Below are 15,583 nucleotides of genomic sequence, written 5' to 3' on the forward strand. Positions count from 1 at the left end.
CTACCTGAAAAAGAATTCAGAATAATGATGGTAAAGATGATCCAAGATTCTATTTCCCAGATCCAAAATCTTGGAAATAGAATAGACAAAATGCAAGAAACAGTTAACAAGGACCTAGAAGAACTAAAGATGAATCAAGCATCGATTAAAAACACAATTGAAAAATACTCTAGATGGGATCAATAGCAGAATAACTGAGGCAGAAGAATGGATAAGTGAGGTGGAAGATAAAATAGTGGAAATAACTGCTGCAGAGCAAAATAAAAAAGAATGAAAAGAACAGAGGACAGTCTCAGAGACCTCTGGGACAACATTAAACGCACCAACATTCGAATTATAGGGGTTCCAGAAGAAGAAGAGAAAAAGAAAGGGACTGAGAAAATATTTGAAGAGATTATAGTTGAAAACTTCCCTAATATGGGAAAGGAAATAGTTAATCAAGTCCAGGAGGCACAGAGAGTCCCATACAGAATAAATCCAAGGAGAAATACGCCAAGACACATATTAATCAAACTGTCAAAAATTAAACACAAAGAAATCATATTAAAAGCAGCAAGGCAAAAACAACAAATAACACACAAGGGAATCCCCATCAGGATAACAGCTGATCTCTCAGCAGAAACTCTACAAGCCAGAAGGGAGTGGCAGGACATAATTAAAGTGATGAAGGAGAAAAACCTGCAACCAAGATTACTCTACCCAGCAAGGATCTCATTCAGATTTGATGGAGAAATTAAAACGTTTACAGACAAGCAAAAGCTGAGAGAGTTCAGCACCACCAAACCAGCTTTACAACAAATGCTAAAGGAACTTCTCTAGGCAAGAAACACAACAGAAGAAAAAGACCTACAATAACGAACCCAAAACAATTAAGAAAATGGGAATAGGAACATACATATCGATAATTACCTTAAATGTAAATGGACTAAATGCTCCCACCAAAAGACAGAGATTGGCTGAATGGATACAAAAACAAGACCCATATATATGCTGTCTACAAGAGACCCACTTCAGACCTAGAGACACATACAGACTGAAAGTAAGGGGATGGAAAAAGATATTCCATGCAAATGGAAACCAAAAGAAAGCTGGAATAGCAATTCTCATATCAGACAAAATAGACTTTAAAATAAAGACTATTAGAAGAGACGAAGGACACTACATAATGATCAAGGGATCGATCCAAGAAGAAGATATAACAATTGTAAATATTTATGCACCAAACATAGGAGCACCTCAATACATAAGGCAAATACTAACAACCATAAAAGGAGAAATCGACAGTAACACAATCATAGTAGGGGACTTTAACACCCCACTTTCACCAATGGACAGATCATCCAAAATGAAAATAAATAAGGAAACACAAGCTTTAAATGATACATTAAACAAGATGGACTTCATTGATATTTATAGGACATTCCATCCAAAAACAACAGAATACACATTTTTCTCAAGTGCTCATGGAACATTCTCCAGGATAGATCATATCTTGGGTCACAAATCAAGCCTTGGTAAATTTAAGAAAATTGAAATTGTATCAAGTATCTTTTCTGACCACAATGCTATGAGACTAGATATCAATTACAGGAAAAGAGCTGTAAAAAATACAAACACATGGAGGCTAAACAATACACTACTTAATAACGAAGTGATAACTGAAGAAATCAAAGAGGAAATTAAAAAATACCTAGAAACAAATGACAATTGAGACACGACGACCCAAAACCTATGGGATACAGCAAAAGCAGTTCTAAGAGGGAAGTTTATAGCAATACAATTCCACCTTAAGAAACAGGAAACATCTCGAATAAACAACCTAACCTTGCACCTAAAGCAATTAGAGAAAGAAGAACAAAAACATACCAAAGTTAGCAGAAGGAAAGAAATCATGAAAATCAGATCAGAAATAAATGAAAAAGAAATGAAGGAAACAATAGCAAAGATCAATAAAACTAAAAGCTGGTTCTTTGAGAAGATAAACAAAACTGATAAACCATTAGCCAGACTCATCAAGAAAAAAAGGGAGAAGACTCAATAGAATTAGAAATGAAAAAGGAGAAGTAACAACTGACACTGCAGAAATACAAAAGATCATGAGAGATTACTACAAGCAACTCTATGCCAATAAAATGGACAACCTGGAAGAAATGGACCAATTCTTAGAAATGCACAACCTGCCAAGACTGAATCAGGAAGAAATAGAAAATATGAACAGACCAATCACAAGCACTGAAATTGAAACTGTGATAAAAAATCTTCCAACAAACAAAATCCCAGGACCAGATGGCTTCACAGGTGAATTCTATCAAGCATTTAGAGAAGAGCTAACACCTATCCCTCTCAAACTCTTCCAAAATATAGCAGAGGGGGGAACACTCCCAAACTCATTCTACGAGGCCACCATCACCTTGATACCAAAACCAGACAAGGATGTCACAAAGAAAGAAAACTACAGGCCAATATCACTGATGAACATAGATGCAAAAATCCTCAACAAAATACTAGCAAACAGAATCCAACAGCACATTAAAAGGATCATACACCATGATCAAGTGGGGTTTATTCCAGGAATGCAAGGATTCTTCAATATACGCAAATCAATCAACGTGATACACCATATTAACAAATTGAAGGAGAAAAACCATATGATCATCTCAATAGATGCAGACAAAGCTTTCGACAAAATTCAACACCCATTTATGATAAAAACCCTGCAGAAAGTAGGCATAGAGGGAACTTTCCTCAACATAATAAAGGCCATATATGACAAACCCACAGCCAACATCGTCCTCAATGGTGAAAAACTGAAAGCATTTCCACTAAGATCAGGAACAAGACAAGGTTGCCCACTCTCACCACTCTTATTCAACATAGTTTTGGAAGTTTTAGCCACAGCAATCAGAGAAGAAAAGGAAATAAAAGGAATCCAAATCGGAAAAGAAGAAGTAAAGCTGTCACTGTTTGCAGATGACATGATACTATACATAGAGAATCCTAAAGATGCTACCAGAAAACTACTAGAGCTAATCAATGAATTTGGTAAAGTAGCAGGATACAAAATTAATGCCCAGAAATCTCTGGCATTCCTATAAACTAATGATGAAAAATCTGAAAGTGAAATTAAGAAAACACTCCCATTTACCATTGCAACAAAAAGAATAAAATATCTAGGAATAAATCTACCTAAGGAGACAAAAGACCTGTATGCAGAAAACTATAAGACACTGATGAAAGAAATTAAAGATGATTCAAATAGATGGAGAGATATATACCATGTTCCTGGATTGGAAGAATCAACATTGTGAAAATGACTCTACTACCCAAAGCAATCTACAGATTCAATGCAATCCCTATCAAACTACCACTGGCATTTTTCACAGAACTAGAACAAAAAATTTCACAATCTGCATGGAAACACAAAAGACCCCGAATAGCCAAAGCAATCTTGAGAACGAAAAATGGAGCTGGAGGAATCAGGCTCCCTGACTTCAGACTATACTACAAAGCTACAGTAATCAAGACAGTAGGGTACTGGCACAAAAACAGAAAGATAGATCAATGGAACAGGATAGAAAGCCCAGAGATAAACCCACGCACATATGGTCACCTTATCTTTGATAAAGGAGGCAGGAATGTACAGTGGAGAAAGGACAGTCTCTTCAATAAGTGGTGCTGGGAAAACTGGATAGGGACATGTAAAAGTATGAGATTAGATCACTCCCTAACACCATACACAAAAATAAGCTCAAAATGGATTAAAGACCTAAATGTAAGGCCAGACACTATCAAACTCTTAGAGGAAAACATAGGCAGAACACTCTATGACATAAATCACAGCAAGATCCTTTTTGACCCACCTCCTAGAGAAATGGAAATAAAGACAAAAATAAACACATGGGACCTAATGAAACTTAAAAGCTTTTGCACAGCAAAGGAAACCATAAACAAGACCAAAAGACAACCCTCAGAATGGGAGAAAATATTTGCAAATGAAGCAACTGACAAAGGATTCATCTCCAAAATTTATAAGCAGCTCAGGCAGCTCAATAACAAAAAAACAAACAACCCAATCCAAAAATGGGCAGAAGACCTAAATAGACATTTCTCCACAGAAGATATACAGACTGCCAACAAACACATGAAAGGATGCTCAACATCTTTACTCATTAGAGAAATGCAAATCAAAACTACAATGAGATATCATCTCACACCAGTCAGAATGGCCATCATCAAAAAATCTAGAAACAATAAATGCTGGAGAGGGTGTGGGAAAAAGGGAACACTCTTGCACTGCTGGTGGGAATGTGAATTGGTACAGCCACTATGGAGAACGGTATGGAGGTTCCTTAAAAAACTACAAATAGAACTACCATATGACCCAGCAATCCCACTACTGGGCATATACCCTGAGAAAACCATAATTCAAAAAGAGACATGTACCAAATGTTCATAGCAGCCCTATTTACAGTAGCCCGGAGATGGAAACAACCTAAGTGTCCATCATCGGATGAATGGGTAAAGAAGATGTGGCACATATATACAATGGAATATTACTCAGCCATAAAAAGAAACGAAATTGAGCTATTTGTAATGAGGTGGATGGACCTAGAGTCTGTCATACAGAGTGAAGTAAGTCAGAAAGAGAAAGACAAATACTGTATGCTGACACATATATATGGAATTTAAGAAGAAAAATGTCATGAAGAACATAGGGGTAAGACAGGAATAAAGACACAGACCTACTGAAGAATGGACTTGAGGATATAGGGAGGGGGAAGGGTAAGCTGTGACAAAGTGAAAGAGCGGCATGGACATATATACACTACCAAACGTAAGGTAGATAGCTAGTGGGAAGCAGCCGCATAGCACAGGGAGATCAGCTCAGTGCTTTGTGACCACCTAGAGGGGTGGGATAGGGAGGGTGGGAGGGAGACGCAAAAGGGAGGGGCTATGGGAACATATGTGTATGTATAACTGATTTAATAAAAAAAAAAGAAAGCTGGGCTTAATAAAGTACTTAATTGGTTCAAACAAATGCATTAATTAGGAAGAGAGAAGCCAGTGGACTACAGAATGAGAATAGGATTTTGAGAACAGGGTAGGAGGAGGGATGTAAAGCACAGGGAAGGTGGTTTGACTTATTTAAGAGGGGGAAAGAGGAGAGGGTGTGTGTAAGAGTAGGAGAGTAAGACCTGTGCTGCAGTAGAAACATTATCTGGAGTTTGAGAACTTATTTGTAGTGATTGATTCACATAAGTAGGGAAGATAGAGCTACAATTATGTTCAGGCCTAGTTATAGCTCTATTAGGTGATGGGGAGCCATCCTAAGAGATTTAATGAAAGATGTGTTTTAGGAAAATTAATTTAATGTTAATAAATTGGACGAAAGTGAGACAAACTCTGGAAGCAAAAAAAACCCGGAGGGTACGTTGTCCTGGAAAACTGAAGAGGAGTTTAAGGAAAAGAAGGAAGGGAAGATGCAAGAAGATGTGCTGTGTGGTAGCCAGCCTCTAGGATGGTCCCCAGTGATCCCTGCCTCCTAGTATTCACACTCTTGTATTAGTCTTCTCTCATGTTCCAGGATTGGTCTGTGTAACCAATAAAATACAACAGAAGTGAGAGCATGTCCCTTCCAGCCTGTCCCATACCATCATGAGTGAAATTTCAGCTGAAAATGTACCTGTTTATCATGTTTCTTAGTACTGACTTGGGTTCATTTTTTATAACACCTCATTTAAATAAAAACTCAATATTTTTCCCACAGGTTTTTTTCAGGACTGTATCTGTTGGTCCCTTTTACATAAAATTCCCTTGGAAAAAGAATGCTGTCACAAAATTGAGTTTCTGAAAAATTTAAAAAACAAAAGAGAAAACCCTACTAGAGCTCAGTAACCATTCTCTCAGGAAATATGTTTACTGTTTCTTAGAATACTTATTTTAGCGTCTTAGGTAATCATCAGAAAAGAAGGCACCAAAACCTGGACTACATCAATAAGGGGTTTTTGTGTGTGTGTGAAAATGTAAAAATGGGGTTAAAATTGAATGGATGCCTGTAGTTCTCTGCAAAAATGTCCCAGTCAAGTGAATGCTTGACTGTCATTAGGCTATCATGGCTTTGTCACTTTCTAGGTACTGGGTACATAACTTAAGACCAACTTCTGGTCTATAACACTGGGAAGTAATGTGAGCATGAATTATTCATAATCTGAATATGTTCATATTTATTCAGGGAATTTTTTCATTGCTTTGGTATAAAAAATTACAGGTCTCTGTCACTCAGATCAATTCAGGTTGGCATTTCTTGGTCATAGTATGGACTTTAAAAAATCATTACGTAATAATAGTATCTAAGTGCTAATCCTTGAGTTTCTGGTTTATTATAAGGCTCCCATTAGAAACCAATTTAATTTATTATACTAATTTGATTTTAAGAATTTGGGATTTTTCTGAAATAAGCTTATTAGCTTTTTTTTTTAAAGATTACATACAAGTTTTATTGTTTCAGAGGTATCAACAAAAATAGGTGTGGGGCCAGTACCTGCCATAGGGTTGGTAATTCATTAGCTAGAGTAGCAGCAGTAAAGTGGGTTTAACAGCTTTTGTACCATAAACCCATGTAGCATTTGACTGAGTGGTTTCCTTTCCTATTTTCTTTCCTTCCTTTCTTCTGTCCTTCCATCAGTTTTTAAACTTTTTTATTTTGAAATAATTTTAGACCTACAGAAAATTTACAAAAATAGTACAGAGAATTCACATATACCCTTCACCCAGCTTCTCCTGATGTTCACAATTTATGTAACCATAATATGGTTATCAAAATCAAGAAATTAACTTTGGTATAATCCTTTTAATTAAACTACAAACCATATTTGAATTTTAGCAGTCTTTCTATTTAATATCCTTTGTCTATTTCAGAATCCAACTCAGGATTCCCACATTGCATATACTTGTTATTTCTCCTTAGACTCTTGTAGTCTACCATAGTTCTTCTTTGTCTTTGACAGTCTTTCTTTGTCTTTCATGGTCTTGACCCTTATGATGAGTATGGTCAGGTAATTTGTAAAATATCTTTCAGTTCGGCAAACAATACGGTAAAAATTGCTGGTATCAAGATCTGTCAGTAGGTACTATTTATAAAATCAGTGGACAGAGGTTTAAGGAGAAACAGGATATTTACATTTTCTTCAATGTATTTCTCCTATGATACTTATTGATTACATAGAGAAAAATAGTAACTTTACAATGGGTAAATTTGGCTGACACCATCTTAACTAAGAGTGACATACTGACATCATGTACCCACTGATATGTTGCCCTAAGAAGGATACAACATCACTTCTGTGGTATTCTTGCCAAAAATACATAACCTCAATCTCATTATGAGAAAACATTAGATTGCTTATTTTTAATTGTGTGTGTTCTGTGAAGGCAAAGCATAATTGATTTGAAGGAGAAGGAAATACCAGAATTAAGAAACAAACTGCAGAGTGTGAACAGAGACATACAGCGGCTAAAGAATGACATAGAAGAACAGGAAACACTTTTGGGTACAATTATACCTGAGGAAGAAAGTGCTAAAGTGTGTCTGACAGATGTTACAATTATGGAGAGGTTCCAGGTAAGTTTACTGCAGTTTAAGGCAGAATAAAACTTGTTTCATGGTGGTTTGAATATGAAATGTGAGTATTAAAGATAGTAGCTAGTATTCTGGTACAGATTGTGTTTAGAGTTCCCTATCCTGAATTTCAGGTAGTCTCAGGGAGTAACTGCTTAGCTTATTTATATTCCTGAGTTTAGATTTCATTATCCATAAGTTCTGAGAATTAAGAAGTAGTCTTGTTTATATTTCTTTTTTAGTCTGCTTCCTTTTGTTTACATCATTTAAATTAATTTCATCATAAAAATTAATTTTATTTTTATCCTTGAAAATTTGTTAAAATTATATCTGAGAGCAGTTACAAATTAGATTTTAAAAAGTAGTTAAAAGCAGTTAATTCTTAAAGATTTTGAATAATGTTAATGGCATAAGTTTCTTAAAGGAAATAACTTTGATTTATTCTTAAGATGGAACTTAAGGATGTTGAAAGAAAAATTGCACAACAAGCAGCTAAACTCCAAGGACTAGATTTGGATAGAACTGTTCAACAAGTAAACCAGGAAAAACAAGAAAAACAACACAAATTAGATACAGGTAATAGAGTCTGTGTCCTTATAAAGACTTCAACATTCCCAACATATGCTTTTTACCATACTTTTTTTTTTTTTGCGGTATGCGGGCCTCTCACTGTTGTGGCCTCTCCCATTGCGGACCACAGGCTCCGGACGCGCAGGCTCAGCGGCCATGGCTTACAGGCCCAGCCGCTCCGCGGCATGTGGGATCTTCCCGAACTGGGGCACAAACCCGTGTCCCCTGAATCAGCAGGCGGACTCTCAACCACTGCGCCACCAGGGAAGCCCTACCATAAATTTTATAACTATTATGTGGACAAAGAACAGTCTTTCTTCCAGTCCATGGTTGCAGTTTCTTTTCTCAAAGGTATCACTTCTCCTCTGTTTCCTCTCTTTGCAGAACAGATTTTGAATGATGAGTAACAAATGAGCTGTACTCTTTCTCAGTCATATCTGCCCTATTCAGGAGGGGACAGCAAGCAGGTTTGGGAGCTGGACAGGTTCTTGTGGCATTTTTATTGCAGTAGGTGGGACCCACAGAAACTCAGCCTTTGGGAATGCCACAGAGACCTATAAAACTGGAATGAGGCTGCTTATAGTATTTTCTATACCCTTACATTAATCACTGTATCAATATGTTTTCATGCAGTTTCCAGTAAGATTGAATTGAATCGTAAGCTTATACAGGACCAGCAGGAACAAATTCAGCACCTAAAAAGTACAACAAATGAACTTAAATCAGAGAAACTTCAGATATCCACTAATTTACAACGTCGTCAGCAACTGGAGGAGCAGACTGTGGAATTATCCACTGAAGTTCAGTCCTTATACAGAGAAATAAAGGTAAAAACATTCATACATATTAGTTTTAAAAATCAGTTCAAATATGTGAAATTCTCTTTATTGGGGCAATGGCCAGAACTATGGTTATTGTGAGGATCAAGTGAAAATGGTATATAGAACTTGTACGAATAGGTAAAAATTTCTGGAAGAAAATTTATTGACCATAATAAGGAAGAACTGGCTGCCTGGTTAAGTAGTGAACTTCCTGTTACTGGAGGTGGTCTGGTGGTGGCTGGCTAACTCCATATAAGGATTCCTACTTGTATGGGAGGTTTGTCTTACCTACAGATCCTATATCCATGACAGACACTGCCTCTCAGGCATAGCACTTTTTCTTTTTAATTCCAGATGTAGTCTCGGAATACTTCCCACTACACTGAGCAGGCACTGAGTTGACACATGAAATGGAACCCATTTGGCATCCCTCATCTAGATTTATCAAATCTAAGACCCAACCAATTAAATCTGGTTAGAATCTGATTAGAGTCTGTTACTAATTACTGTAAATGTTTCTTAAGTAGTTTTGGATTACAAAATAACAGAGGCTTAGAGTATGGTATAAAATGTATTACCTTACATTTGTATTTTTCATTGCTTATAAAGCACTTTGACGTTAAACCATTCAGTGTCTCATTTTGTATTCAGTGTATCATTTTGATAAATGTGACTAAATCTCCTTTTTATAGGAAAAGAAATTGAGACTTACAGATATTCCATGACTTGCCCAAATTCATACAGTTAGTAGGAGGCAGGGTTAATTTTCTGGTAGGTCTTCTGATGTGTAAGACATTTGACTTCCCACCGCACCAAACCACTTCCTAATATAAAATATTCCTACATTGAAATAACACTAAATAATTGTTTCTACTTTTATGGATTCATTAGATATTTCCGGATCTTAAAGTGCTTGAGGATCATGGTTTTGAACAGTGGTTATCATATACTTACTCTGTAGAGATGTTATAAGGCCAAATGATGTGGACTTCTGATTAGTAAAATAGTTTGTTATTTGAAAACCCCTTTCCTTCCAAAATAAGTGTGGGCACACCAACGTCAATGTACTAGTATGCTTTCATTACCATAAAATATCTACTTAGCCTCAGCAAACTAAGCTTAAGATCAAAAGTTCCTTTATGATCAAGACAGGCTACAGCAGACTGTGGACCTTTCGGGTACAGAGAAAAATATTCTATCTTCAGGATGCTTTGGCTGCTCAAATTCAGAAACACTTATGGAAGTAGATATAGTTGAACAGCCCCTAGTTGCTGTGCTTATTAATTCAGCAGGCAGTCAGAATACCAATGTCAGGAACGTCAGTGCATCTTATCTCACCTTGGATAATCCCTTGTTGGAAGTAGAAACATCAAAATGTAACCCTTCCTTTAAAATTCCATTTCCACTCAGGATTTACAGCTTCCAGAAAGTAATGTGGAAATGTCTGGAACAAGTAAGAAATATGGGAATTGCCCCTTCTCTTAAGTCTCTGTGGGTGTTGTCAGCCCTCTGTAGAGTCAGCAGAGGAATCTTGCTCATCTGTAACAGCAGCCTTGAAGGAACTTCATGATCTTTTGGTCATTAGTAGTAAACCAGCTTTAGAAAACACATCTGAAGGTTTTCTGTCAATCAAAGACAGTAACTGAGGGCCAAACAGGTATTAAGGACCTTTCTGAAAGATGGACCCAAACTGAGCATCTTCCAGCTACCCAGAGTGAACAGGTCTTCTTTCATCAGGCCATATCTGTATCAGTGAAGATGGAAGAATTAACAGACACTTCAGCATGACACTAGACTAGAAGATGTAGAAAATATTAACTTCAGGGGTCTAGGTGATGGCCTGTTAGCACTGATAAGGAAGGTGTCCCCAAGTCTAAGGAGTCAATAAATGAGAGCAGTTCTGTCCCTCTAGCCTCAACTGAAACTTCTCATCAACTACATTGCACCTTTGGTGTAGAAATTATACCCAGACTTTTAGCAGGTAAGGAGGATGCACTCAGTCAGACTTCTGAGCAAACTGAGTCCTTGTCATCCAGTTTCATATTGGTTAAAGATCTGGGTCAGGGCACACAGGCCTGAGACCAGAGAAAATGTCTGTTCTGAAGCTTCAGGGCCACTTCTAGAATTTGAACCACGTACTGGCCATCCATCATCAAGTCCCTCCTTTCTTGCACCATTAATTTTTCCTGCTGCAGACATTGATTGGATCCTCTGTGCTGGCTTTACTTTGCAGGAAGCTCTTGGGGCTTTGCATCGAGTTGGTGGAAATACAGACCTTGCGCTTCTTGTTTTGCTAGGAAAGAACATTGTAGTTCCTACACAACCATGGAAAAGTGGACTAGACCATACTCCATTCCCTTAAAAAAAGCTATACACACACACACACACACACTCACTCACTCACTCACTCACTCACTCACTCACTGTAGAAACCTGCAAGCAGAATGTTGAGCCTTTTTTTTTTTTTTTTTTTTTTGCGGTACACAGGCCTCTCACTGTTGTGGCCTCTCCCGTTGCGGAGCACAGGCTTCGGACGTGCAGGCTCAGCGGCCATGGCTCACAGGCCCAGCTGCTCCGCGGCATGTGGGATCTTCCCAGACTGGGGCACGAACCTGTGTCCCCTGCATCGGCAAGCTGACTCTCAACCACTGTGCCCCCAGGGAAGCCCCATATTTTTTTTAAAGATTTTTTTTCAGCCAAAATAATTTATGATCTCTTGTCTGATGAACTTGTCTAATCTTTTGTTAAAATTTGGGCCTTTTTAAATGTATTGGCAGTACGTGCATACAAAAGCTTTTTATTATTAAGATGATGTATTCTGGAATAAAACTGTTGGTTTTGTGTATAGCATACCATTTTAGAATGAGAGTGAATACTTTAAAAAGCAAAAGTCATGAGAAATCCCACTACCCATGCAGCTAAAAGCAGATAAACTTTATAATTTGGCTGTGTCTGTGCTGAAGGCACGGTATGGCTTGTTAACTCAATTTTTGGTTTACAAACTTGATCACATGGTTTTGTGTTTGGAATCATACTTAGTGCTCTGTGTATTATGATTCATCAGTTGTAACAGAAAATGGAAGAATAATTGAAAAAAAAAGTTCTTTTATGATCATATTTCCATCTATAAAAGAAAGACCTGGACTGAAAAAGCTTTCCTATTTTTCAGTCACACAGAGCTGATATGGGCCCCTACAAACTCATGAAAATTTATACCTGAAGCCACATGCTCATATAATTGGGAGTATGTGGTATAGATTAAGAATCAAGTCAGTGGCTGACGCAGTATAGCGTAGTGGTTAAAAGAAAGACTCTGGAGCTGGATGAGAGAAAGACTCTGGAGCTGGATGAGATTTGAATCCTGGCTCCTTCATTTACTGGCTTTTGGGACCCTGGACAAATCATCTCTGCTCATCTGAAATATAGCAGGAAAATAATGGTACCTTCCTCATAGGGTTGTTGGAAGAAGCAAATGAATTGACTTTTAAAGCCAGGTACGTAGAAAGTGATTTTATTATGAAGTCTGACACCTGAAATAAGATAATGGAATGTTATATAAGACCTTATAATTTTTATATCCTTAGGATGCTAAAGAGCAGGTAAGCCCTTTGGAAACAACACTGGAAAAGTTCCAGCAGGAGAAAGAAGAATTAATCAACAAAAAAAATACAAGCAACAAAATAGCACAGGATAAAGTAAGATTTCATGTGTATATTTACTTATCAAAAATATATGTTAAAATTATTATTCAGAGCACCATGTTGGACACTAGTATTTCACATGAAATTAAAAACATGATGAAATAGTATTTTCATATTTGTGATGTAATCTTAACATTCAAAATTTTTTAGAATGATTAAATGTAAATTATTTTGCTTCTTGATCTAAAATAGAAGTTGAGAATTGAGACCTTTTAATCTAATCCCACAGGTAATAAAGGGAGATCATAGGGAGATCATAAAATTTGATTTCAGATAAAATCTGTTGGTGATGGCAACTGGAACCCAGGGCTTCTAACTTCCAAGCCAGTGTTTCACTGTACTCTCCTATTAAGTTTTTGTTATCTTAATAAAAGATATTCCTTGGAAATAAATCTTCTTAAATGCCCTAGTCCGAACTAGTGTATTTTTAATAAATATTTTTCCACAGATAAATGATATCAAAGAGAAGGTTAAAAATATTCATGGTTATGTGAAAGACATTGAGAATTATATTCAAGATGGAAAAGATGACTATAAGAAGGTAATTTAAAACTATTTAATTGGATATAATTTAAAATGATTTATTTATATTTTTATTTCTTGTGCTTAAGAAATTTTTATTTTTGTAGCAAAAAGAAACTGAACTTAATAAAGTAATAGCTCAACTAAGTGAATGCGAGAAACACAAAGAAAAGATTAATAAGGAAATGGGAATCATGAGACAAGATATTGATACACAGAAGGTAGGTCCTTTTTTTGCTAATGATTTATGGTGGCACTTATACCTGTAGCATTCTTTTCTTTCTTTTTTTATTTTTTACGTTTATTTTCAATACTTGCATTGAGTAGAAATGCAAACAGTAGAGAAAAGCAGTTCTTTTTTTTTATGTGTATATGTTTATATAAAAAGTATGTTTCTTTTTTATGTTACTGAGAGACAAAATTTTCCTTTGGCAGTATAAAAACAGACATATTTTCATTTGTAAAATGAAATAATAAAAAAAGGTGCATTTGGTATAACTCAAGCTGTTGTGATTCTTTTCATCATAACATTTTTACCTGATTGTATTCTTTTTTTAATTTATTTTTTATTAAAGTATAGTTGAATTACAGTGTTGTGTCAAGTACTGCTGTACAGCAAAGTGACTCAGTTACATATATATATTCTTTTTCATATTCTTTTCCATTATGGTTTATCACAGGATATTGATTATATTTCCGTGTGCTATACAGTAGGACCTTGTTGTTTATCCATTCTATATATACCAGTTTGTGTATGCTAATCCCAAACTCCCAGTCCAACCCTCTCCCACCCTCCTCCCCTTTGGCCACCATAGTCTGTTTTCTCTGTCCCTGATTCTGTTTCATAGATAGGTTCATTTGTGTCACATTTTAGATTCCACATATAAATGATATCCTATGGTTATTTATCTTTCTGACTTACATAGTATGATAATCTCTAGTTGCATCCATGTTGCTGCAAATGGCATTATCTGTTTTTTTTTTTTAATGGCTGAGTTCCCTTGTATATATGTAACACATCTTTATTCATCTGTTGATGGACATTTAGGTTGTTTCCATGTCTTGGCTATTGTGAATAGTGCTGATATGAATGTAGGGGTGCACATATCTTTTTGAATTATAATTTTGTCTGGATATATGCCTAGGAGTGAGGTTGCTGGATCATATGGTAATTCTGTTTTTAGTTTTCTGAGGAGCCTCCATACTGTTTTCCACAGTGGCTGTACCAACTTACATTCCCACCAACAGTGTAGGAGGGTTCCCTGAGAAAAGCAATTCTAATAACATTGTCTTTTCTTCTTCCTTTTTTAATTTTTATTTTCAGTAAAAGACTTACCTGGTAAAAGTTTAAACATAAAAGCATAAAATTAAAGTCTCCTTCCCCTTCTGCCAATTCTCATTCTCACTTTTAGGTATGATTCTTTTTTTTTTTTTTTTTTTGCGGTATGCGGGCCTCTCACTGTCGTGGTCTCTCCCGTTGAGGAGCACAGGCTCCAGACGCGCAGGCTCAGCGGCCATGGCTCACAGGCCCAGCCGCTCTGCGGCATGTAGGATCTTCCCGGACCGGGGCACAAACCCGCGTCCCTTGCATCGGCAGGTGGACTCTCAACCACTGCGCCACCAGGGAAGCCCTAGGTATCATTCTTAAAAGTTGTCTGTAAGTAAAATATATATATACTAAGTTGTTTTTCAGTTGATTCCTTTATCATTTACTTTCTTGATTAAGGAAATTAATTTCCACAGTATAATTAAGATCACATTAAGAAAATAATTTTCAGCATGCCTTATATAAGCATGATAGTTACTGCCTTTAAAAACTACACCACTTCTCTGTTCCTGCTGTTTTGAATAAAATTTGCTATTTGAAAGCTTTAATCACTTGGTTATAAATAATGGTTAAAATCTCTTTGAAGATTAGCCATACCCATTTTCTGAAGAATCTCTGGCCATAGTGCCAGGAATGTCAAATATATGAATATCAGTCAAAGGTAAATCAAATCTCTGCCATCTAATAAGTGCTATATAAATTTATGATGCATATATAACAAAATACTTAGTTATCACTAGCTTATATGTGGGTTTTCTATTTAAAATCACAATCTATAAATCAGTAATGTCCACACAAATATAGAGAGATAATTAAGATACACCGGTCTGTGACCCTTTTCAAGTTGAAGGTCTAAATTTAGTGGATCTGACTATATTAGTTTACTTTTATAACCTACCGTGTTCTAGAAATTGTTTACTAAGTTATATACATAGAGCAATGCTAAATAACATTTTAAATTGATGAGAAAATGAGACAATGTAGAAATAAGGACAAGAAGAAGGAAATGAAACCAGGAGAGTAG

The 15,583-nt window shown here is 36.3% G+C and overlaps 1 protein-coding gene and 1 pseudogene across 2 annotated transcripts in view; both read left to right on the forward strand.

Annotated features, from left to right (window-relative positions):
* The window catches only part of RAD50 (RAD50 double strand break repair protein), a 103,807-nt gene that overhangs the window by 48,559 nt on the left and 39,665 nt on the right, over positions 1-15,583 (forward strand). Inside the window, exons 14-19 of the mRNA XM_081230591.1 lie at positions 7,432-7,621; positions 8,068-8,194; positions 8,822-9,015; positions 12,594-12,704; positions 13,159-13,251; positions 13,340-13,453. Of these exons, the coding sequence (XP_081086717.1) occupies positions 7,432-7,621; positions 8,068-8,194; positions 8,822-9,015; positions 12,594-12,704; positions 13,159-13,251; positions 13,340-13,453 (829 nt within the window). The remainder of the gene's footprint in view (positions 1-7,431; positions 7,622-8,067; positions 8,195-8,821; positions 9,016-12,593; positions 12,705-13,158; positions 13,252-13,339; positions 13,454-15,583) is intronic.
* LOC308615643 (regulatory solute carrier protein family 1 member 1-like) lies at positions 9,122-11,371 on the forward strand (annotated as a pseudogene). The gene is made up of 2 exons: positions 9,122-9,147; positions 10,162-11,371. The product of its transcript is annotated as a regulatory solute carrier protein family 1 member 1-like (transcript).

This window comes from Mesoplodon bidens, assembly GCF_964165515.1.
Source record: "Mesoplodon bidens genome assembly, chromosome: 4".
In the NCBI taxonomy this organism is placed as follows: Eukaryota; Metazoa; Chordata; class Mammalia; order Artiodactyla; family Ziphiidae; genus Mesoplodon; species Mesoplodon bidens.